Source organism: Mobula birostris, chromosome 8 (assembly GCF_030028105.1).
Source record: "Mobula birostris isolate sMobBir1 chromosome 8, sMobBir1.hap1, whole genome shotgun sequence".
In the NCBI taxonomy this organism is placed as follows: domain Eukaryota; kingdom Metazoa; phylum Chordata; class Chondrichthyes; order Myliobatiformes; family Myliobatidae; genus Mobula; species Mobula birostris.
The window spans coordinates 63,252,718-63,277,768 of NC_092377.1; the positions used below are offsets into that span (position 1 = coordinate 63,252,718).

Genomic DNA, 25,051 nt, shown 5'->3' on the forward strand with positions numbered 1-25,051 from the left:
AGGATGGCTTCTACAACAGGATAATGAATCTAAACACACCCCAAAATCCACAATGGACTACCTCAAGAGGTGCAAGCTGAAGGTTTTGCCATGGCCCTCACAGTCCCCCGACCTAAACATCATCGAGAATCTGTGGATAGACCTCAAAAGAGCAGCATGCAAGACGGCCCAAGAATCTCACAGAACTAGAAGCCTTTTGCAAAGAAAAATGGGTGAAAATTCCCCAAACAAGAACTGAAAGATTCTTAGCTGGCTACAAAAAGCGTTTACAAGCTGTGATACTTGACAAAGGGGGTGTTACTAAGTACAGCCATGCAGGGTGCCCAAACTTTTGCTTCAGGCCCTTTTCCTTTTTTGTTATTTTGAAACTGTAAAAGATGGAAATAAAAAAGCTTTCTTGCTTGAAATATTAAAGAAATGTGTCATCTTTAACTTTATGCCTTTTGGAATCAGTTCATCTTTTACTCGCGTAGCTATTCACAGTAACAGAAATTTTGACCAAGGGTGCCCAAACTTTTGCATGCCACTGTAGGTCAAATTCAATGTGAAGTTAATTATTCTAACCTCAATGATAGTTCAGTCCTAAATCTACTCCTCAGTCTTTTTCTCCAGTACTCGGCCCGAAACATTGACTGTACTCTTTTCCTAGATACTGCCTGCCCTGCTGAGTACCTCCAGCATTTTGTGTGTGTTGCTTAGAATTCCAGCATCTGCAGATTCCAGCTGATGCGACACTTCACCCGCGAGTCTGTTGGGGTCACCTCCTGCGTCTGGAGCTCCCAGCATGGTCTCCTGTACATCAGTGAGACTCGACGTAGATTGGGAGACCGCTTCGCTGAGCACCTACATTCCATCCGCCAGAAAAAGTGGGATCTCCCAGAGGCCACCCATTGTAATTCCACTTCGCATTCCCATAGGTCCATTCATGGCCTCCACCACTATCGTGATGAGACATTTAGGTTGGAGGAACAACACTGTATATTCCGTCTGGGTAACCACCAATCTGATGGCATGAAATCAATTTCTCTAACTTCTTGTAATGCCTCCCACCACCCTACCCCCCTTCACCATTTCCCACCCCTCTTTCCTTCTTTCACCTCATCTCCATACCTGCCATCGCCTCCACCCCCCCCTTTTCTTTCTTCCATGGCCTTCTGTCTCTATCACCAATCAACTTCCCACCTAATTACTTCATCCTTGCCCCTCCTGGTTTCATCTATCACATTGTGTTTCTCTCTCCCCTCCCTCCACATTTTAATTCTACTTCTCAGCCTTTTTCTCCAGTCCTGCCGAAGGATTTCAGCCCGAAAAATCAACTGTACTCTTTTTCTAGATGCTGCCTGGCCTGCTGATTTCCTCCAGCATTTTGTGTGTATCACTCAGATTTCCAGCATCTGCATATTTTCTTGTGTTTATGATAGGTATTTTATGTTATTATTACAATGAAGTAGTCGGCCTAGTCAGAGGGAAGTATTTAATATAGAAGCCATGGTATACACAAGAATCAGCCTTCAAATAATTTTTGAAATAACATTATATGGATGTATAAACCTGGACTGTTCTCCACCCAAACAACAGCCGCATTGTCAAACCAGGCAACAATCCAATGAACCATGGAGGCATAGCTATTTTATACAAGAGCATGATTGGTTCCTCAACATGTACACATACCATATTTCAAAATATATCTGTTTAACAGCAAATATGTCAGCAGCTTGTGACAATTTGATAAGGTTTGGCCAAATATATGGGGCCACTTTCTTCTCACCTGAAGAGATTTGGGGAAAAAAGCACTACTTAATTGGCTTCCAATCATTTCAAGTTGAAACAATAAATGGTAGAAAAACTAGACATTTCAGAATCACTTCTGAACCTTTTTGAACCAAAACTGATGGGCTATAAATCACCTTTCTTCATTGTCTTTGAACCTGAGATTGAAACTCTGTATATTGAGTCTTGGAAAAAATCTTCCACTGATCATCCCTGAAGGTTTCCTTATATTAAAGGACGAAGGGTCTCGGCCCGAAACGTCAACTGTACCTCTTCCTAGAGATGCTGCCTGGCCTGCTGCGTTCACCAGCAGCTTTTATGTGTGTTGCTTGAAATTCCAGCATCTGCAGATTTCCTTGCGTTTGCACCTTATATTACTTATCTGGACACATTTTGCAGGCCTTTCCAATTGCACCATCATTAATTAACCAGCAAAAAATACAGCAATATACAGTAAAAAGTTTTTTTTCCCCAGACTGCACTATTTCAGAGCAGAAATTCTACTTCATTCTCATACTGCTTACAGAGAAGAAGAATTAGAATATATTTAGTTGATGGACATATATGATTACCTTGTTGAATATTTTGTAGTTTCAGCTATGCAAACCAATATTCATTAAGAAATGTTCTGTGGAACCACACACAATCAGGAAAATACTACATTCCATCTTAATCTACTTATAAGTTAGAAAGAAATCTGCAATTCAACTGAGCATTTTTAGGATTGGGAAGAAAAATTGCCAGCAATTTCTATTCCTAATTACTATCTAGCGACCTCTGTTGGAGAGAATACTTAGCATGCCAAAAATAAAGCCTTTTGGCCCAACTTGTCCCTGATGACTAGGATAGCTTACCAAAACTGGTCCCATTTGTCCACATTTGGGCCACATCCCTTTAAAACTTCTCTAACCATGAGTTAACCAGTTGTCTTTTAAATGTTGTGATTGGACCTGCCTCAACTACCTTCTTTGGCAGCTCATAAATGCACTGCCCTCTGTGTGAAGAAGTTGCTCCTCCAGTCCCATTTAAATCTTTTCCCTCTAACTTTAAATCAATGACCTCTAGTTTCTGGTTCCCTGTTCCCAGGGAAAGAAAATACTATGTTCATTCACCCGATCTGTGCCCCAGGTAATTTTATGCACTTCCATAATGTCACTGTGCAGCCTCCTGTGTCCCAAGGAATAAAGTTCTAGCCTGGCCAACCCCTCCTTGCAATCCAGACCTCTTGAATCCTAGCAACATTCTTTCAAGCAACACACACAAAATGCTGGTGGAATGCAGTAGGCCAGGCAGCATCTATAGGAAGAAGTAGAGTCGACGTTTCAGGTCGAGACCCTTCGTCATTCTTTCAAATCTTCTTGCACGCTTGAGCTTAATGACATCTTTCCTATAGAAGTGACCAAAACTATACGCAAAACACCCAGTACAGCTGGGACACAACTCCCAATACCTGTACTCAATACCTCAATTGATGAAAGCTGGTGTGCTAAAAACATCATTCACCACTCCATCTACCTATGACACACACCACCTCCACCAAACTTAGTACTTATGCAATGAGAGAGGACAAAATTTACTTTGTTATGACTTCTGCAAGGTGAACCACCCACCCAACACTACCCGGACTGAAATACACTTAGTTAATATTCTGAAAGGAAGTCAGTAACACTTCAGTAAATAAAATTGTATCTTTGTGTATAGAACAATGAACCAGCAATGGCAAATTTACATTAGGAGTTTATGGCAATACAAAAGAGACTTCGCTTTGTACTGATGCCAAGTTTCAGCCCTGTTATATGAAGGTTATTTCTGGACATGGTAAGCCAAGAGATTCCCCAGCAGTACTATTTTTACATAATGCTAAATTTTATGCTATTTAAGCAGATATGCAATGGCACAAAACATTCCAATACAACCTGTAATTTAATCATGATTTATCCCAGCAATTCAGTTACCCTACTTAATTCATCTCCAGAACAAAATGCACACTGTAAATAAAGTATAGGTTATATTGTAACTACAACAACAAAGAGCCAACAACCAGCAAAAAAATCAAGCTCCTTTGGAAACAGATTTCAATCTGACATCTTATGCATTGCATTTTGGGAGATTTATGGACATTTTAAATACAATTAGATAAAAAAAAAACATTTACAATTGAGAGTAGAAATTCTTTGTCCAGCTATATAATGCTTTTTAATGTTATACCTGTATAGACATGATTAATCCTTTTCCACAATTTTAAAAGAATTATATATTTAAAACAGATGAGAAAATAATTATCCAGTCAATTATATTTAGGTGCTACTTACTACTAGATACTCTGATTCTGAACTACAAACTCATATTTCACTTGATTTATGACAGTACCATGCCCTATCTAATCCAGCCATTTGGTGAGCCTGAAATTGCTACTACAGGTCCACAATCCCTTATCTGAAATTCTGAAATCCAAAAAGCTCCGGAAACTGAAGTTTTTTTCATGGAGTTGTGGAGCGTGTCGTAACAAGGCTTGTTTTGCACACCAACAGCTGACGTCACTCAGGTGTGATGTGGCAGCACTCGCAGAGGCCGCCAGACGTCAGTTGTGGCTTAGCGCTCGTACTGGTTACACGTGCATTTGCTGTTGACTTTGTTTAATTTCACTGTGAAAATGTCAAAAAGAGCTGCAGATACCCCTATGGGTAACAATGAGATTATGGCAGTTTACTCAGTTAAAGAGAGATTGCTTAGACATAAACCTATGTTAATGAGACAGATGACACTTGAAGAAGTCTTTTAAAAACACCATCTGTCGTAGTGCTGCTTCATAACTTGAGAATCCTGTTCCTGGTCCATCAGGTACCTGTAGAGTATTTAGCTTAGTTTGAACCTGTATATGTCCTAGAGTATTTACGTTCTATATTTATTCCAATAAGTCAAAAAGAGCGCGGATCGGGAAAACCCAGAAGTTCTCTCTCCAGCACTCGTTGTTAAGCATGTACAGACTTTTTACTTACCATTATTCCCTAAACAGTACAGTAAAACAACTACTTACATAGCATTTACATTGTATTTGGCATTATAACTAATCTAGAGATGATTTATATGGAAGGATGTGTGTAGGTCTGGAGCTCCCCTGGGTCCTAAAGTCCACCCGCACTAAGACAGGTTAATTATCAATTTTCTGAAATCTGAAAAATTCTGAATTCCGAAATGCAACTGGCCCCAAGGATTTCGGATAAGGGATTGTGGACCTGTATTAATACTTTAAACTACAACTGTATCAAGAGCTGATAAACCAAACTGATTTTTGTTGTTCAATACTTGGTTCAAGTTTTACCTTATTCCTTCTTCCCTAACATCTACCCACATTAAAGACAACTTCCTTTTGCTTTCACGCTGCTTTTGTGGTTCAGACTAACTGTAATTATAGTGTGGTTCCCTATAATGTCCACTGAGAAAGTCATTGCCAGGGTACTTCAAGTTGCTTCCTCTTAGTGACTGAAGAAGTGCTTCTTGAATTGCAGTTTGCAATTGAGTTGACCAAGAGGGACAGTGAGGATGCATGCCTTTCGCCAGGAAGCAACATGAACTATTTTTAATTTCACTAAAGCCAAACTCTCAATCGGGATGCACTGTGGAACATCTACCTCAAATATAATAGCCCTCAGAAATTTACCTGCATGATAAATGAAGGCAGGTACTAAGCTCCATGTAAATTCCATATGCATTATTTACAAACTCCACCCCATGTTAAATTTGTAGCAAGGTTTTTTAAAAATTTTACAAATACAGTATCTGACTATTCTAAAAAATGTCCATAAATTAAACTGTTGACCAAAGTGAAGTTACAAGAAACATAAACACGAAGAACTCTGCAGATGCTGGAAATTCAAGCAACACATAAAGCTGCTGGTGAACACAGCAGAACGCAACAACATCTTATATTCCGTCTGGGTAGCCTCCAACCTGATGGCATGAACATTGACTTCTCTAACTTCTACTAATGCCCCACCTCCCTCTCGTACCCCATCCGTTATTTATTTATATACACACATTCTTTCCCTCTCTCTCCTTTTTCTCCCTCTGTCCCTCTGACTATACCCTTTGCCCATCCTCTGGGGTTTCCCCTCCCCCTCCTCCTTTTCTTTCTCCCTGGGCCTCCTGTCCCATGATCCTCTCATATCCCTTTTGCCAATCAACTGTCCAGCTCTTGGCTCCATCCCTCCCCCTCCTGTCTTCTCCTATCATTTTGGATCTCCCCCTCCCTCTCCCACTTTCAAATCTCTTACTAGCTCTTCCTTCAGTTAGTCCTGACGAAGGATCTTGGCCCGAAACGTCGACTGTACCTCTTCCTAGAGATGCTGCCTGGCCTGCTGCGTTCACCAGCAACTTTGATGGGTGTTACAAGAAACATTGTAGTTTCACAATAAAACAACAATCAATTAAGAAAATATTACATAACTTGCTCTGTTTTTTTAAAAAAGCACATCTTAAACATATTTCAAATCTGTTGCTACCAAGTTCGGTATCTTTTCCAAATAAATTTAAAAGGGATTAAGGTCCACGATGTAATAATGTTACCTCATTCGGAGTTGTAAATTTTGTTGGCAGCTGGTTAAGTTAACTTTGGTAAAGTATTTGTATACATGTGCAGACTAAACCAAGTCCCAGGTGTACTGCCGAGAGTCACATGAAAGATAATCATTCACATTAATCACTTATCAAGTAAGATGCAACAGAACAAGCCAAGTGTTTGTTCAATAATCTAACTTAAAAAGAAAATGTTAAAATTACATTAAGATGTGCCATTTCATAAATGTGTACGATAACGTGTTCCATTACAAATTGAATTCAAACTCAGTCTTATGAAAAATACCGTAATTATTGCTTTAATTCTCCTACACAAAAAAAAATGTATGTACATACACAATCAAGTCACAATACCAAAAATTAACACTCCAGAGACAAAAAAAAAATCTGTCTCCCTTTCAGAACAAAGAATTCATTTTTTTCTGGGGGTCACTTTCTAAATACAAGTATGCTTTTTCTTTTCCTTTGAAATAAAATTTTGCAAGTTTAAGGAGAATTCCACCATGGACTGCGAAAGGAGAAGAATTATGCAAGGGAATATCAACGCCATCCGATTAAAGCCTAGTGCTACGATACAGCAACAGACCTTATCCCCAGGAGAGGAGAGGGATGATGGGCTACCCCAAGGGACAACTCGAAAGACTAACCCAGAAAAGAGGACTCTGGGGAGCTTCTATCTATCAGCAGTCTATGCCCCAGCAGGGGTGATGGTCTTAAGTATGTTTAAGAACTTCTCAAAAACTGAAAAATATTTAGGAAACCTGAAATGTTGACTGTGTTTCCCCCCAGAGATGCTAATTGGCCCACTAAATTCCTCCATTATTTTGTTCTCTAGATTCCAGAACCTGTAGTCTGTGGAGTCTCCATCTCAAGATTAAATGATATGATGCACTATTATGTAATGTTGAGAAGAATGAAAGTCTGCTCGTCCTGCACCAAATTGTTGCTGGCAATTAAATATTTAAATATAATTAACTTAGTTGTTATTGAACCACATAACGGACAGGAAATTCAAACAAGCAAGCAGAACAAATCTGCTCATTGGCATCTTGTGGTAAATATCTGCTAAGAAAATATGTTTATAATTGTTTATATAAACTTCTGTTTATGTTTTATAATTTGATAGAATTTTCAAAAATAGAGAAAACTTGAAAGTTCAAACATATATTTCGGCCTTCATTATTTCATCCACTGTCCTGCCCTGAAATTAAATTCTTCTTTTGTTGGCAACTTCTTTTCGAATATAGCATTTTTCTAATAATATTTTATTGCAACGTGAAGACAACCCACAAAAAAAACATTTCAGGTAATCAACATGTGTTCCTCCCTCATGCTTACCCATCTACATAGATTTAATCTCACTAGAGCCAGGGAGGGGAGAGAGAAACACAAGGTGATAGGTAAAACCGGAGGGGAGAGAAGAAGGGTGAAGTAAAGAGCTGGGAAGTTGATTGGTGAGAGAGATACAGGGCTAGAGAAGGGAGAAATCTAATAGGAGAGGACAGAAGGCCATGGAAGAAAGAGAAGGGGGAAGAGTACCAGAGGAAGGCAATGGCCAGGTAAGGAGACAAAGTGGGACAGGGAAAGGGAATGGGGAATGGTGATTGGTGAAAGGGCGGAAGCATTGTTAGAAGTTCAAGGAATCAATGTTCATGCCATCAGGTTGGAGCCCACTCAGATGGAATATAAGGGGGTTGCCTCTCCAACCCGAGTGCGGCCTCATCGTGACAGTAGAGGAGGACCATGGATTGACATGTCAGAATGGGCTTGGGAAGTGTAATTAAAATGGGAGGCCACTGGGAGATCCCGCTTCTTCTGGTGGATGGAGCATAGGTGCTCGCCGGAGCAGTTTCCCAATCTATGCCAGGTCTCATCCATATACAGGAGGCCACACCGGGAACACCGGATACAGTAGATAACCCCAACAGACTCACAGGTGAAGTTTCACCTCACCTGGAAGGACTGTTTGGGGCTCTGAATGGTAGTAAGGGAAGAGGTGTAGGGGCAGGTGTAGCACCTGTTTCGCCTGCAAGGTTAAGTGCCAGGAGAGAGATCAGTGAGGAGGGATGAATGGACAAGAGAGTCGCAAAGGCAGTGATCCCCGCGGAAAGCAGAAAGTTGGGGGTGGGGGGAGGGAAAGCTATGCTTGGTAGTGGGATCTTGTTGGAGGTGGTGGAAGTTAAGGAGAATTATATGCTGGACGCAGAGGCTGGTCGCGTGATAGGTGAGGACAAGAGGAACCCTATCCCTGGTGAGGCGGCGGGAGGATGAGGTGAGGGCAGATGTGAACGACATGGAAGAGAAACAGTTGAGGGCAGCATTGATGGAGTAGGAAGGAAAGCCCCTTTCTTTGAAGAATGAAAAGCCTCATCCTGACAGCAGATGTAGTGGAGACGGAGAATTGAGACAAGCAACAGGATGGGAAGAGTATAGTCCGTGGGTTTATAATACACATCAGTAGATACGTTGTCTCCAGAGATAGAGGCAGAGAGATGGAGAAACAGGAGAGAGGTGTGGGAAATGGACCAGGAAGATTGAGAGCAGAGTGGAAGATGAAGGCAGAGTTAATGTCAACGAGCTTGGCATGGATGCAGGAAGTAGCACCAATACAGTTGCTGGTGTAGAATAGGAGAAGTGGTGACTGACACCAGTGCAGGCTTGGAACAAAGACCGTTCCATGTAGCTGGCATAGCTGGGACCCATGCGAGTACAGTACCCATGACTACATATTTAAAGGAAGTGGGAGGAGCCAAAGTAGAAATTATTGAGAGTGAGGGGACAAAGTCCTTTAGACAGCAGAGAGTGGTGGTGGAGGGGAACTTGTTGGGTCTGGTGTCCAGGAAGAAACAGAGAGCTTTGGTGGGGGATGGAGGTATCTAGGGATAGGACATACGTAGTGAACATAAGATGCTCTGGGAACTTGAAATCAATTGAAAAGATCAAAAAGAGTCACAGAGCCCTGATAATAAACCTGATTCTGATGTAGGTAGGAAGGGACTGAACCAGGGGGGATAAAACTGAGTGGAGGTATGCAGATAGGAGCTTAGTGGGACAGGAACAAGCTGAAAATATGTGACTAACTACTACACTACACTACTAAAAAGTGGAGTGAAATTAAGAAAACCACATCAATTGGGGTAAAATCTCTACTGCACAAGTATATGGATACTTTCACTTACTCTTGTAAAAGGCGTTTTTGTTTTCCTTGTAATCTCCTTTGAGCCCAGGCAACAAGTTTAGCAAATTACTGTTTTATAACAACATAAAACTAAAGCAAGATTTTTGAATCACCATCAAATTCATCCACAACCAAGGCCCTGGTAACTATCCAGCTACTTGCAAACAAAACGAGCTTGTGAAGCGTGCCATTTGTTTCTGACATAACATCATTGCTATACGATTAAAAACTCAAGGCACAGGAGATGTGCACTCTTTCCCATTTCTCAGCAGCCAGTCGGGCCACTGAAGATCCGGAGAGTGCAGCTGCATCAAAGCCACCGATGACAGCTCGATGTCTGGTGTGGGAACGCCGCGGACAGTTATTTCCTCGAGTTGTACACAGAGACGCTTCCATTCCCGACGCGAGCACTGTTGTCACCGCTCACTCTCCCCGCTCGGTGAAGATTAAATTGAGCGCTACTTCGTGGACATAATCGAGAACCAAAACTTACGAACATACCTTTGCGCCTTAAAGTGGATTTGCTCTCCTCCATGAAGCGGCAGTGATCCGAGGGGAGAGCGGGTTACAGCCCTTTAAAGAAATAGCGAGAAGTCCAGCCACTCCGCGAGCAAACTCGGGGTAATTTGGGACTGCAGTCTGCCTAGTACCGCCGGAAATATGCCACAGAGGCTGGTCCCTGTCACAAAGACTACTCGTCATCCTCCCCCTCCCCAAGCTACCCAGTCTCCAACCACATTACCAGCCACCAACAATCGACTCCTTGTCCTATGCCTACTCACCCCAATCAAGGGCACACACCTCCATGACCCGCCCAACCTCACACGCCGGCCATCCAGTATCACTGACCACCGCCACTACTAAATACCAAACCAACATCACCCACCAACTACTAAACTACCCAACTACCCATCTTGACCTTTACCCCTCCTACTACTGCCAGTTCTGACAATTTCCCGTTGTGCCAGGTCTGCCTGAGCACCTTGCTTATCCTGGAGCTGGCAACATGTGCTCACCCAATGACTCCAACCACCCACTGTCATCGTTGAACAAACAGCTTCTCACCTTCACCCAAGTGGCCTCCCCAGCAGAGCACATATCCACTGCAATCACCATTTAGACACCCATCCCTTCAAACTACATCTACCTTTACCCATTAAACCAGGGCATCAGACCCGCTGCTTGCAAATTCCTCACTTCTTTGACACCTCATTCTCACTGCAACCTTCTTCATCCACATCCAGCTACATCTCTCATTCAAGCCACCACATTCCTCTTCAACTCCCTACAATACAAATCCCATCCTGCCCAAGATAATCAAGCCCATCCCACCAAATCTGACTCACACTGGCTCAGCACAATTCGCCTGAACTAGCCTTTCCATACCACTGCAGATTCAACATTCCAGCATTCTGGACTTGACACCTCCCCTCATCCCATCCCCTTTCCAGTCAATAATCTCTCACCCTAAATTTTGCCTCTTCCACCTCTGCACTCTACTTCCACACTCACCAATTTGGCCATCTCTGCTCAACCCATCCTTTGGAATTGCAACCACTCTATTCCTTTAAGACAGTTCTCCAAAAGTCCACTGTCATTCCAGCCCAACACAGGCACTCACAAGTCCACCCAATAATCCTCCCACCCACTGTTCTCCCCCACTCACAAACCCCACCCACTGCTTTCAACCCTTCCCCAAGCACCACCCATTAACTCCCCCCACAACCACCACCAGTGCTCACCCCCACCATACTCCAAATCCACACTCACGAACTCCACCCACTGTCCTCCCTCTACACAAACACAGTTTCTTTCTCCATCCACACTCAAACTTCACACGAATCTAACCCTTTGCGATATCAGATCTCATAATTTTCCAACCTTACTCGCTCTTTTTGGGTTTATGCATTTAAATTGCTATCCATGCAGCCCCCTTCCTTCACCTCTGAGCCCCAGCCCTCCCCGTTCTCTCAGCTCCACAAATCCACGGCTCCGCCTTCTCTCCACTTAGCTCACATGGAGACCAGAGGGGACAATTTCCAGGCTCATCATTCACACGTATTTCCCGGCTGTAGGCACCACCCATTTTACCAACACCCGCCGCCCCCCCCCAGCCTGGCCCACCTCTCTCCATTCCACCTAATTTCACCCTACCTACCATGCCTTTGCATCCCAACGAGTCATAATCCATCGCATCTACTCCCCCCCCCCATTCCTCATTCACCCAGGCCAGCAATTACCCGTAGGCCCAACCCGCCGGATCCCCCCTTCAGCCAACTCCCCCACCCACAAAACGACCTCACGCTTCCCTCCACAACCACGCCAACCCCACCCTCTACAGGCCCGGCCCACCAACTACCATTAGGTAGCTGAGCCTGGCCATTGGGATAGCCCATGTCACGGCGACTCTGGGCAAACTCACGCCCAGAGGCTGAAGGAATCGCGGTGGGATAGGTGGAGGGAGGACGTACAGCAGGTGTAGAGGCAGTTGGCGAATCTCCGAAAGCAGCCGGCGGTGCCCCCGTCTCCCATGCCTGCCCGCTGGTGCCGCTTGCTCGGTGCCGGTTTGAGGTCGGATGAGAGCCCCGCCTGCGGTTCCGTCTGCCACTGCCCTGCAGCCCGTTTCCTCCTCGCAAGCCGGCCGGCGCCCGGCAGTGGGAGCAGGGAGGAGGAAAGTGCTGGAAGGGCGGTTCCTACCGGTGCTAGTGAGAAGCGGGTAACATCTCCACACCGGTTGTATGGGCGCTGCTGCCGCCGCCCGGGAGGGGGCGGGGACGGGGACCGGCTGAGGCGCGAGGGGAGGGAGCAGGCTAAGTCTCGGAGGAACCACCTCCGGCATGGCCATCGCCTCCGTGCAGTACTGGAGGTTTTTTTGAACATAAATGCAACATGCGAAGGATGTCGCCAGTCTGAAATGGCAACAGAAATGCAGGGATTACTTCGTAGGTCGGGCAACATCTGCAGAGAAAAAATAGTTAATGTTTCAGGTCCGGGACCTATCGCTAAATTTAAATTTCAGCTCTGCCTCCGCTTCTTAGTCTCTTTATTCAATGCTTATTGTCTCCCACTAACGGTTAACAAAATGAAGATATGACCAAGACTGCGGTTCATTCTTTATTTTCTCACTATTCCAAAAGAAGTTCTAACAAAGTTATTTAAGGCGACAGAAATAGTGTTTATTTTTCACATATGTTCGATATCCAAGTCGGTTTGCAAGGAATGACGCCCGCTGGCGAAATCAAAGCCACATTAGGGATTCCTTTGCTGCAACGAATCAGTGCAATTTAACCAAAGGAATACGAGAGACAAGAGCTGCCCATTTTTAAAATTTTTAATTCAGCAGTCTTTGGTCATACATTGGATGGTTTTGAAAATGACTGGGAATGACCCATTTCATCCGCATATAGCAGGCGTCGAGGACTGCTACCACCAGTTTGCCAGGATGCTCTGATTATTTTTCGTCCCTACACAGAGTGACATTTTTTTTGCTAAATGTGGTACCATGTGATCAAATCGTGTCATAAACAGAATACTACAAACCCGTTGAAATTAGTTAGTAAACATATATGTATTTATATAAGGCACTCGACTCAGTAGAGAACGACGAGCGCAAGGGTTAGTCGTAGCCAAGAGCATATAAACATCATGACTCAACACTTTACCCGCGGCTTACGTTAGCAAACGGTAAGCATCCAGGCAGCCGAATTTGAGCCATCAGAGCTCTACGCGCGAGGCAAACTGAGTCCAATCAAGCATGCATTGTATCTAGTTGAAACAGGGTGCTCTGCAAATTTAAAGTTAATAGTCTCCTTTTTCCCAAAATGCTACGAATTTCAGTCCTTTAACTTGAATTTGTATCATGAGCTTGTAATTTATGTGATGTGCTGGCCCAGCAGAAGTAAGAAAAATAGTATTTGCTTTAAGTTCACTAAGCATTATAGGAAGTTATTTTGGAAAAGTTGCAGCTACAGTACTGCTTTGAATTTTGTCACATAATCCAGCACTGGTGTACATTTCCGGTGCCGGATTTTTGATTTATATTCCAAATAAACATATCCCGAGGGATTGCTTGCACTAGTAATATCCCGTCTCCCAGCTTTGGAAACAAAAAGCATAATTCGTCTGTGTACTGGATTGCCAAGCAGTCGACATTTTGTTTTAATACAAAACTTGCAATCTACATACTCAACGTTGTAATTCATTTTACTGTGGCAAAAGAAATACCAAGTTTCACTGTTGTGCTGGGGAGAGGCTGTCCAAGGGATTTCCTGCAGATGTGCTATTTACGTTTTACTGACGTCTGTAAGGCCCCACGAGTCTCTATTAACTGTCTTTGGAGTGCATACACTATCGTGTGGAAAATAAGCCTCTGGAACAATAAGGATAGTACCACTATCAAGAGATAAGAAGTAAAAGACATTTTGTCCTGCATGCAGCCAAATTTTAAAATCTCAAAGTCACATTTATGTAAAACTAAATGATTATTACATGACGCTATTGAGTTCCTGCAGTCATAGCAATGCAGACGTGTAATATGAAACCAAATTCAGTTATATCAGACGGTATCACCCTACTCACTGCTTTTAACCTTAATTTTCCAAATATTTAGTCGCATAATTTTATTAAATTTGGTAAACTTTTATCTTTTGGTTTAGCCGATTTAGACAATAGCAAGTACTTGTTAGGTGATGTTACTAATTTAAACAAACAATAATCTGGAATCAAAACTTATTGCACTTTCCAGCGACTAGTACACCAGAAAGATAAGGAGCTGGAATTGGTGTATTAATGTACTGATGTACAACGAAAAGCTCGTCTTGCATACTGTTTATATTGATCAAATCATCACATGGTGCATTAAGGTAGAACAAAAGTAAAACACTGCAGCATATATAACGCAAAGAGAAAGTGCAGTGCGGGTAATCAATACGGTGCAAGATCATTATAGATAGATTGTGGTGTCAGGTGTCCATCGTATCCTACTAGGGAAACATTTAGCAGTCTTATAACGGGGGGGGGGGGAGTAGTATGTTTATTAAAGTGAATTAAAATGTCCTTAGGCAGTTCCACCTAAAATTAAATTAAATGCGGGTCATGGAAAGGGTGGTAATTATAGTAGACACTCACTTAATAGTGCTAAATATAATAAGTATGCTCGCCATTTTGAATTTTGGTAAAGTACAATATACAGACCAGTGAAAATAGTGCAATACAACCGTATTTGTTAAGTATACCTTGTTGTAAACCCATTTTCCAATGTTAAAACGGGTTCTCAATGCTCTGTTTTCCTGTATTAAACTAGTTAAAATGTTTTTCAGGGTTTGGGGATTTTTCCTTTAAATTATTTCGATCTGCGGGAGTTTCTTATTCACTATCATCCCTATTTTTGAAGATATGTGAATAAACAACGGCTAAAGAAGCATTTTAAAACAGATACCTCTTAGCATTTCAGCGTTATACTTGAAGTTTTGATCTGTACTGAACTCCAGTATGCAAACAGTCTGAGACTAAAATGACACGCTTAACATATATCGGAGTAAATGTGTATTGTAGTTAATGTTCAAATGCGGCCAATGGTGATCAAATTACAAACCTCATTCATCCCCAATTCACCCGCAAATAGCACAGCACATTAAAATTATTTCGTTATAGCAAGTTTCAACATTGCCGTTTATTATAAAAAGTACAACTTTATTTAAGCACACCAGTTTGCATTTTGGAAGTCGAAAGAAACAATTACATCGAATTACCACCGTCTGTCCGCGATATTGTTAGCACTTCCACTAATTTTACTTCAGAGTCAGAAGATGCAGAACTAACACCAAAAAATAGCTAATCTGATCTGTCGTGTATTTTTTAATATGTAAGTGTCACATATCTGAAAGGCCAACTGTATTAAAAGTATATATTTATCGAAGCTTAGATCTCGTATCTTCCAATAGGAAATATTGAACAGTTCAGGAAACGAAATTATTCACGTAATCTACACCGTACTTGAAAAGTATTGAGGTCGACACCTTTGGCTTTCCACTATTGTATTGTTACGGAATTCGTATTACCTTAAGCATCAGACACAACAAATTCCAAAAGTATAAACATTTTGAACTTAGCTTAATTTAAGCTACATCCCATTTCGCTAACATTATAGCAAACGTGCAAATGCTGATTATAATGTCAATGAAGAAATGTTTTCTTTACGAATATATCATCAAAGTCAGGAGCCAAAGTGCTGCACTTGCCCATTTACCTCCTCCCTCACCTCCCTTAAGCGGCCAAAGTGCTATCCTGCCCATTACCCCCTCCCTCATCTCCATTCAGGGCCCTAAACAGTCCTTCTAGATGAGGCGACACTTGGATCTGCGGATCTGGTGAGGTCGTCTATTGTATCAGGTGCTCCCATGCGGCCTCTTTTACCTTGGCGAGACCCGTGGTAAATCGGGGGACCGCTTTGTCAAGCACCTCCGCTCCATCCGTCAAAAACAGAATTTTCCGATGACCAACCATTTTAACTCCTATTCCCATTCCCGTTCTGACATGTCGGTCCTCTCCTTCTGCCACGATGAGGCCACTCTCTGTACAGAGGAGCAACACCTCGTACTCTGACTGACTAGGTAGCCGCCAACCTGATGGTATGAACAATAAATTGTCCTTCCGCTAATGTTTCCCTCCCCTTCCCTCTTCTCCTATTCCCCATTCTGACCTCTTACCTCTACTCACCTGCCTATCACCCCCCCCCCCGTGTCCTTTCTTCCCTTTCTCCTATGGTCCACTCTCCTATCAAGTGCTTTCCTCTCCAGCCCTTTACCTTTCCTACCCATCTGGCGTCACCTTCTAACTATCCTCCTGCCCCCCACCACCACTGTTTTTACTCTGGTGACTTCCTCTATCTTTCCAGTCTTTGAAGAAGGGTCTCGACTTGAAACATCGACTGTTTATTCACCTCCATAGATACTGCTTGACCTGCTGAGTTCCTCCAGCATTTTGTGTGTTGCTTTGGATTTCCAGTATCTGCAGATTTTCTTGTGTTAACAATGCTCATTACCTTTGTTCCTGATAAACCTTTAAACGAACAATTCCAAATACCTAATTCTGTTAGATCTATAGCGTGAATGTTTCACCTAAATCGCGGAAGGAAATATCCTTAGCAGGTATACTTTTAAATGAAGAGGACAGCTTACCACAAAGAGAAAAGCTACCAAACAGATTCGTATACTAGAAGATGTCTCAAAGCCTTTCCGGGAAATTATATTCATATTAACATACTTTCAAAGCAAATAGATAACATCGTTTTTGTTTGCGAAATACAGTTCAAAATGTAGGCGGCTTGTTTAATTCGGATAAGTAAATATTTCCCACGTATGACGAGACCCTTTGGGCCCATGATTTTAGGTCCAGGAAGTACCTGTTCACTTAACCAGACTTTTAAGAACTTGGACGTGGTATGGCCACGCGTCTTCAAATGTGCGTGGAAATTCGACAACCGCCAAATACTGCAATTCCTTCACCCACAGCTAGTACAGATTTGCCAAGCTGAGAATCATCACAGAAACTATGGAACTTTTTCTGGGTTAATGGGAATCTAAAACCACAAAAAAGTCTAGAAAATGTGGTTTAACGCTGAACGTTTTGTTTTCCTTGCAACATTACGACCTACATAGTTCTATATCTGCGCCGACGTCATTTCCAAAGCCAAAAACACATCAAAATTCCCACGCGGAATATTGCGGAGGTAACAGAGGTGATATTGGTGGATTTTGAGTGAAGATGTGACACCTATTTGCGTAGTGTGAACAGTCTGCAAAATCTGCGGTCGGATGCTCTGCGGGGTGCGCTGGATGAATATGAAAACAAACAGTCGAGGAAGTCCGATAAATAATAGTGAACTGTGTGTTTGCGCCCTAACATAGATCAGGAATATGAACTCAAAAATAATGGCGTCGAACTAGAAAGGAAAAGAAAGATTAGGTATTGCAAGTTAACGTGAATCACCAAGACTTGACTGAAGGTGACAGTGAGTATTCAATTATGATTATTAAAAATCAGGATGTTTTAGTTGAATTGTAAATTATTGAATAATTAAATAATATTAAGAGTTGCTTATATTTTATCAAGAAGCACATTTCAAACACAAGACAAGAATAAATACAACGAATCAAGATTATTTCAGAAACTAATAAGTGAAATCCGAAATAAAACGAAAATGCTGAAAACACGTGAGGCAGTATTGCAGAAAGAAAAACAGAATTAACATTAATGGTTCTGGGGAAAGATCTGCAACATGAGATATTAACATGTTTCTCTTCTCATGGATGGTTCCTGCCTGCTGAGTGCTTCGGGCAGATCCCTTTCACTGTGCTGGAATGGTACCAAGATGAAGCAGTGTAGACTGACAACTTACCTACACCTTTTGAGGATGTGGATATCCAGATTTATTGCTAATTTCTAACTCCCTTAGTGACGGTGATGGTGAGTCTCATTCTTGAAAAGTGACAGCTCTTCTGATGTAGGTATTCACACTCCTGCTGGAAAGGAAGTTCCAACATCGAAGGAAGAACAATGATATACTTTGTAGTCAAGGTGGTGTGTGACTTGGAGGATAATCTGCAGGCGGTGCCTTGTTCCTAATCAGTGGTAGGTTTGGGAGATGATGCCTACCAAGCACAAGTAGTAACAGTGGGGCATTTTGTAAATGGTTTACAGTGTTGGATATATAGAACCAGGGGAGCTAGTTTGTGTTGGATAGCATCAGGTTTACTGAGGGTTGCTGAAAATGCATTCATCCGACACTGCTCCACCACGCTGCAGATTTCTGACTTGTAAAAGATGGAAAACCATTGGAGGTGAGGTCACTGCCCACAGGATATATAACACCTACTGTTGCTACATCATTTATGCAGCTAGTCCAGGTGAGGTTCTGATCAAAGATGATCTGTCTCCAAGATGATAATGACAGAGGACCTGAGAGAGTATTGCCACTGAATATCATGGGTAACTTGTTAGACATACTCCTGTTGGTGATGGTCAGTGCCTGTACATTTGTGGTGTTATTGTTACTTGCCACTCATTAGACATGCATCGTTATGACAGTCATGATACTGAACTGGAAGTCTGCACAGGAAAATAGGAGCAGTAGTAGGTCACCTGGCCCCACAAACCAGCTACACCATTCACTATAATCATGGCTGAACTACACCGGCCTCAACTCCTCCGCTGTCGGTTCCCCAAATCCTTCAATCCCCATCTTTCAAAAAATCAGCACCCTGCACCAGACCCAAAAGATCGATAATCCTTTCATCTCATAGATGCTGTTCAACACGTTTCTTCCTCAGCCTCCAGCAGTTTATTTGTTGCTCTAAGCTGGCGAATCTCCTTTGGACTGTAATAATTTCTACTATATCCTTTCTTAGGTAAGGGGACCAAAACTGCACAGTACTCTAGGTATATAGCATCAGCAACACCCTGTTGATTAAAACATCCTTGTTGTAAACACAAGGGAAACATTTTCTGCCATTGTACTGGAACTTCATTTGCTATCAAATAAGTGACATACTCATCCAAGCATGAGAGAACAAGTGATAATTATGCATATAAAGTTAGGGAATACATCATTTTGTACACATCTTGTTAAATCCTATTCACATGTTAGGTATAAGTGGTGCAAGAGATCATTGATTCTCCTTGGTTGTCTGTAAATGAAAAAGATATTTTAATTTTAGAAAATGAAAATGTACAAAATCAGTCAGTGTTTTTATATAAAGAATTTATCAAACAGAACCAACATACACTGTAATGATGTTGTGCATCTCTTTCATAAAGGGTTCCTACACGTCTGTGGACCTGTTTAAGCACTACCAAATGCTATGGGCAAATGCTTTTTACTTGTAGAGTTATTTTAGAAATATTTTCATAATTTAACTTTATCTTGTCCAATTCATTGAAAGGTTTTCCTGTAGGACAAACTGTGCTTATGTTCAGATTTATAAAGATTTGGTGTGAGTCAGTGATTCAACTTCAATGTTTATGAAATTAAGTTAAGAAAAGCATGGTCAATTTGAAAATCACAGACAATACTATCTTAATCATTTTATTTTATGAGAGCAAGTTAATCTCTGTGCTAAAGCTATTAATGGAATTTCTGTTAATGCAAGAATCTACATTGATAATGTATTAAATCCATGTGAATTAGATTGAATTATGATCAGCTGACAATTATTCATTTCATTCTTTGATCTATAGGAATGAATACCTTGCGTTCACATTTGAGTATATGAGTATTGCCAAAGTAGTGGAGCAGTTTTTGTGGTTTAGGGAATGTAAACAAATGAAATATTTTCCCCATGTAGAATATGCATTCTGGGTATATAATTGTTATACATTGTGTATACTTTTAAGCTATCTTAAATATTAATATTTATTTAGGCATCATTCCTGCAAAATAAAAGACAGTCTAACATACAAACATTATTTGGGTGCACTATCATTGGCATCATCACATCTGGTAATTTCCTTAATGTCTATGTGGACGTATTGTTAATATTCAATAATTATTCTTCAAAGTAGCTAGAGCAACAAGGTACGTAAATGACAACCATAGAAACCATAGAAAAACTACAGCACAGAAACAGGCCTTTTGGCCCTTCTTGGCTGTGCCGAACTATTTTCTGCCTAGTTCCACTGACCTGCACACGGACCATATCCCTCCATATACCTCCCATCCATGTAGCTGTCCAATTTATTCTTAAATGTTAAAAAAGAACCCGTATTTACCACCTCGTCTGGCAGCTCATTCCATACTCCCACCACTCTCTGTGTGAAGAAGCCCCCCCTAATGTTCCCTTTAAACTTTTCCCCCCTCACCCTTAACCCATGTCCTCTGGTTTTTTTCTCCCCTTGCCTCAGTGGAAAAAGCCTGCTTGCATTCACTCTATCTATACCCATCATAATTTTATATACCTCTATCAAATCTCCCCTCATTCTTCTACGCTCCAGGGAATAAAGTCCTAAGCTATTCAACCTTTCTCAAGTCCCGGCAACATCCTTGTAAACCTCTGCACTCTTTCAACCTTATTTATATCCTTCCTGTAATTTGGTGACCAAAACTGAACACAATGCTCCAGATTCGGCCTCACCAATGCCTTACAACCTCATCATAACATTCCAGCTCTTATACTCAATACTTTGATTAATAAAGGCCAATGTACCAAAAGCTCTCTTTACGACCCTATCTACCTGTGACACCACTTTTAGGGAATTTTGTATCTGTATTCCCAGATCCCTCTGTTCTACTGCACTCCTCAGTGCCTTACCATTAACCCTGTATGTTCTACCTTGGTTTGTCCTTCCAACGTGCAATACCTCACACTTGTCTGTATTAAACTCCATCTGCTATTTTTCAGCCCATTTTTCCAGCTGGTCCAAGTCCCTCTGCAGGCTCTGAAAACCTCCCTCACCGTCTACTACACCTCCAATCTTTGTATCATCAGCAAATTTGCTGATCCAATTCACCACATTATCATCCAGATCATTGATATAGATGACAAATAACAATGGACCCAGCACTGATCCCTGTGGCACACCACTAGTCACAGGCCTCCACTCGGAGAAGCAATTCTCTACTACCACTCTTTGGCTTCTACCATTGAGCCAATGTCTAATCCAATTTACCACCTCTCCATGTATACCTAGCGACTGAATTTTCCTAACTAACCTCCCATGCGGGACCTTGTCAAAGGCCTTACTGAAGTCCATGTAGACAATTTCCACTGCCTTCCCTTCATCCACTTTCCTGGTAACCTCTTTGAAAAACTCCAATAGATTGGTCAAACATGACCTACCATGCACAAAGCCATGTTGACTCTCCCTAATAAGTCCCTGACTATCCAAATGCTTGTAGATTCTGTCTCTTAGTACTCCCTCCAATAACTTACCTACTACCAATGTTAAACTTACCGGCCTATAATTTCCCGGATTACTTTTCGATCCTTTTTTAAACAACGGGACAACATGAGCCACTCTCCAACCCTCCGGCACCTCACCCGTAGACAGCGACATTTTAAATATTTCTGCCAAGGCCCCTGCAATTTCAACACTAGTCTCCTTCAAGGTCCGAGGGAACACCCTGTCAGGTCCCGGCGATTTATCCACTTTAATTTTCCTCAAGACAGCAAGCACCTCCTCCTTTTCAATCTGTACAGTTTCCATGATCTCACTACTTATTTCCCTTAACTCCATAGACTTCATGCCAGTTTCCTTAGTAAATACAGACACAAAAAACCTATTTAAGATCTCCCCCATTTCCTTCGGTTCCGCACATAGCCGACCACTCTGATCTTCAAGAGGACCAATTTTATCCCTTACAATCCTTTTGCTCTTAATATACCTGTAAAAGCTCTTTGGATTATCCTTCACTTTGACTGCCAAGGCAACCTCATGTCTTCTTTTAGCCCTCCTGATTTCTTTCTTAAGTATTTTCTTGCACTTCTTATACTCCTCAAGCACCTTATTTACTCCGTTTCCTATGTTGACAAACTAATATAACAAAGACATTATGACATTTATACATCTTTAAATAATTTCATGATTAGCGACATTTTAAGATTTTGAGTACACGATCCATTTCTCTGTGTATGTGATAAATAAATTTATTTGAAAAGTCTGATATATTCTATTTCTTTCAGTACCTAAAACTGACAAAATATAACATTTTAAGATCTATTCAAGTAATTTGTATCACAGTGATTGAGAATGCCTTTTATGTTTGGTTACATTTATCCAGACATTCAGCAGATATAGTTATCTTCTAATGCACAGGAAATAAGGTGTTCAGATGCTGAGGTAAGTTGTGGCATCACTGAACACAAAAACAAAGAAGAAACAATGAGTATACTTATCCAAAGAACACAAATTGCATAATGTTGCCCCTCAAATTCCTATTAAATCCAATGCCCCCAGTTCTTGATTCCCCACCCCCAGGGAAAAAAGACATTATTCATTCATCCTATCCCTATCTGTGTCCCTTGTGATCTCACACACCTCTGTAGGATCACCCCTCAGTCTCCTATGCTCCAAGGAATAAAGCTCTAGACTGACCAACCTCTCCCAATACCCCGATCACGTGAGTCCTGACAACATCCCTGTTAATTTTTTTCTGAACTGTTTCCAGCTTAATAGCATCTTTCCTACAGCAGAGTGACTAAAGCTGAACACAGTACTCCAACTATTGGCCAATTTGGCTTTCCCTTCCATTTTTCCCCTATAATCACCATAAAACAGAAGTTTCTAACCAAGGTAGAACCCATATTTACTTACATACTAATCTGAATGCCTCTAGTGTTAAGAGCATTGACAAAACTCCTTTGCCCCTGATAAATCTTCCAATGATTCCCATTTTCCTGATCGTCTTCTGCAGCTCTCCACATTGTTGTTTTAGGCAAAACTTGTCTAAATGCACCCAAATCACTATCCACCTTGAACAATTCCATATTCAAAATTTCCTTGCCAAAAGCTTTTCCTGCTTTAGAATCTGATGGCATGAGTAATGTCTTTTTTTTTGCTGTTGGGTGTCTGTATTAAAATCAAGATCTTCTGTTGCCTCCTCAGTGTTTGCTTCCACTGAGGTAGCTTCCTGTTCGGCCGTTCCACAGGATGCTCTGTCCAGCGCATCTGTTGTTCCAGTACTGTTGTCAGTTGTTGGCCTTGAATGTCTCAGCTGAATATATTTGTTGATGTCTGCCATTTGCCAGATGTTTTGTCATTTTATGGATGGTTCCACATTCATCACTGGCAATTACAAATATTTTCTGAGGTCTCTCTGTGCTTATGGGACATTTGACCAACCCATGTTTTTTCTTATCCTATATGTGATGTTTATTCTTTAACCTCTGAACCTTAGGCCTGGAATTTTTTTTTCCCTCTGGATTCACCTGGTTTCCATGGCATCCCTTTTTGTAACTGATCCTTTCTTTCATTCTCCAAAACAGCCTTCACTCCTCTGTTTATAGGTTTTTACCACTTTGTCCTGTTTCTTGTTATTCTTTTCACTTACATTTCCCCTTACCTCAACCAACACAGTTTCAGATCTCTGCTACTTGAAGAATACAGTGTTTGTTTGTAAATTGCATATTGGTGAAATAGTATTTCATTGATGAATGGATCACCCACACTGCAGACACCAGTAACCCCATCTCTATTTTCACGCATGTACTACTGTTACTGTTATTTGTGTTGTGCTTACTAATTTAGCATTCATATCTCCCTGATAGCCATGGTATGGTTCTCTCTCTCTAACTCCACCTGCAATGTGAAGTAGAATTCTTTGTTAGCTTCTTCATCTGTATCATTTGTCAGAGCCCAGCACTGGATCAGGGTGATGTTGCTGTGTTTCCTTTTCAGTCTGGTTCTCACACATCTCTGATAACCATCATGACGTTTTCCATTATTCCATCCAGAATATGGGAGACTTTCTCCAAGTGCTGTGATTGACTCTGAAATGCACAACAGTCAATTCAAAGGAATTTACGGATGAGCAAAAATGTTGATTTGCAAATGGCACTCAGACCAGGAAAAATAAATAACTTCTTGATCCCATTCAAAAACTCTCATTGACACCCATGTACAAGCTATAGTATCTCATTTCTGCTGTAGCCAGATCTAGCTTTCTTGTTTCTTGCATTATTCATAGGTTTCACGAACCAATTCTGTTTTTTTTGTGTCATTGTACAAACCACTGCAGTCTTCACGCCAATGGATTCCCTCCAGATTTTCCGCACTAGCAGTCATGTGATTTCATTTACACACTCAATGCAGTACAGTCAGCCCTCCATATCAGCAGATTCAACCAACCACAGATCGAAAATATTTCGAAAAAAAATTCCAGGAAGTTCCAAAAAGCAAAACTTGAATTTGCCGCGCGCTGAGCACTACGCTTAATCCATGTGAATGATGTGTAGGCATACCCTGCTGTAGCCTCCCGCCATTTCACAGACCCTCAGTCTCTCTCCAGTACTCGTTGTTTGAGCATTGTTCGCTACTTGTGTTGTGTTGTGTGCACCCTTTGTTTCTGTGAAAAAATGGCTCCTAAAAAGCAATTAAGTGGTCAAAGCAATTCCTCAAAGGCTATGAGGGAGCGTAAGGTGCTATCTCTCGCCGAGGAAATAAAAATCTTGGATCTTTTGAAAAGTGGCATGTTGCTTGCCGAAGTGGGCCCTAAGGTCGGTAAGAACGAATCGAGCATTCACACAATAAAGCAGAAAGAAGCTGAAATTCGTGGAAGTGTTAGTGCTACCCCTACAACAGCAAAAATGGTCTCTCTGGATTGTGATAAAGTGCTTGCAAAGACGAAGAAAGCATTAAGTGTGTGGCTAGAGGACATGTCACAGAAGCATATCCGTGTTGATGGCAAAATTATGCACGAAAAAGCACTTAGCCTCCATGAGCACTACTGTGAGGGGGTTGAGGAGAGCGAGAGGAAGGAGTTTGAGGCTAATAAGGGATGGCCAGCGAGCTATTTAAAGCGCTAAAGACTCAAGA

The 25,051-nt window shown here is 41.7% G+C and overlaps 1 protein-coding gene across 9 annotated transcripts in view; it reads right to left on the minus strand.

Annotated features, from left to right (window-relative positions):
• Nucleotides 1–25,051, minus strand: part of pde10a (phosphodiesterase 10A) — a 464,697-nt gene that overhangs the window by 238,415 nt on the left and 201,231 nt on the right. Inside the window, exons 1-2 of one of the 9 annotated variants that reach the window (XM_072265313.1) lie at nt 11,995–12,051; nt 10,025–10,096 (exon numbers count right to left, since the gene is read on the minus strand). The exons of 5 other annotated variants lie outside the window; for them this stretch is intronic. In XM_072265313.1, the coding sequence (XP_072121414.1) occupies nt 10,025–10,058 (34 nt within the window). In that variant the 5' untranslated portion in view covers nt 10,059–10,096; nt 11,995–12,051. 3 more of the 9 variants (XM_072265311.1, XM_072265312.1, XM_072265310.1) reach the window with 3 other exon arrangements.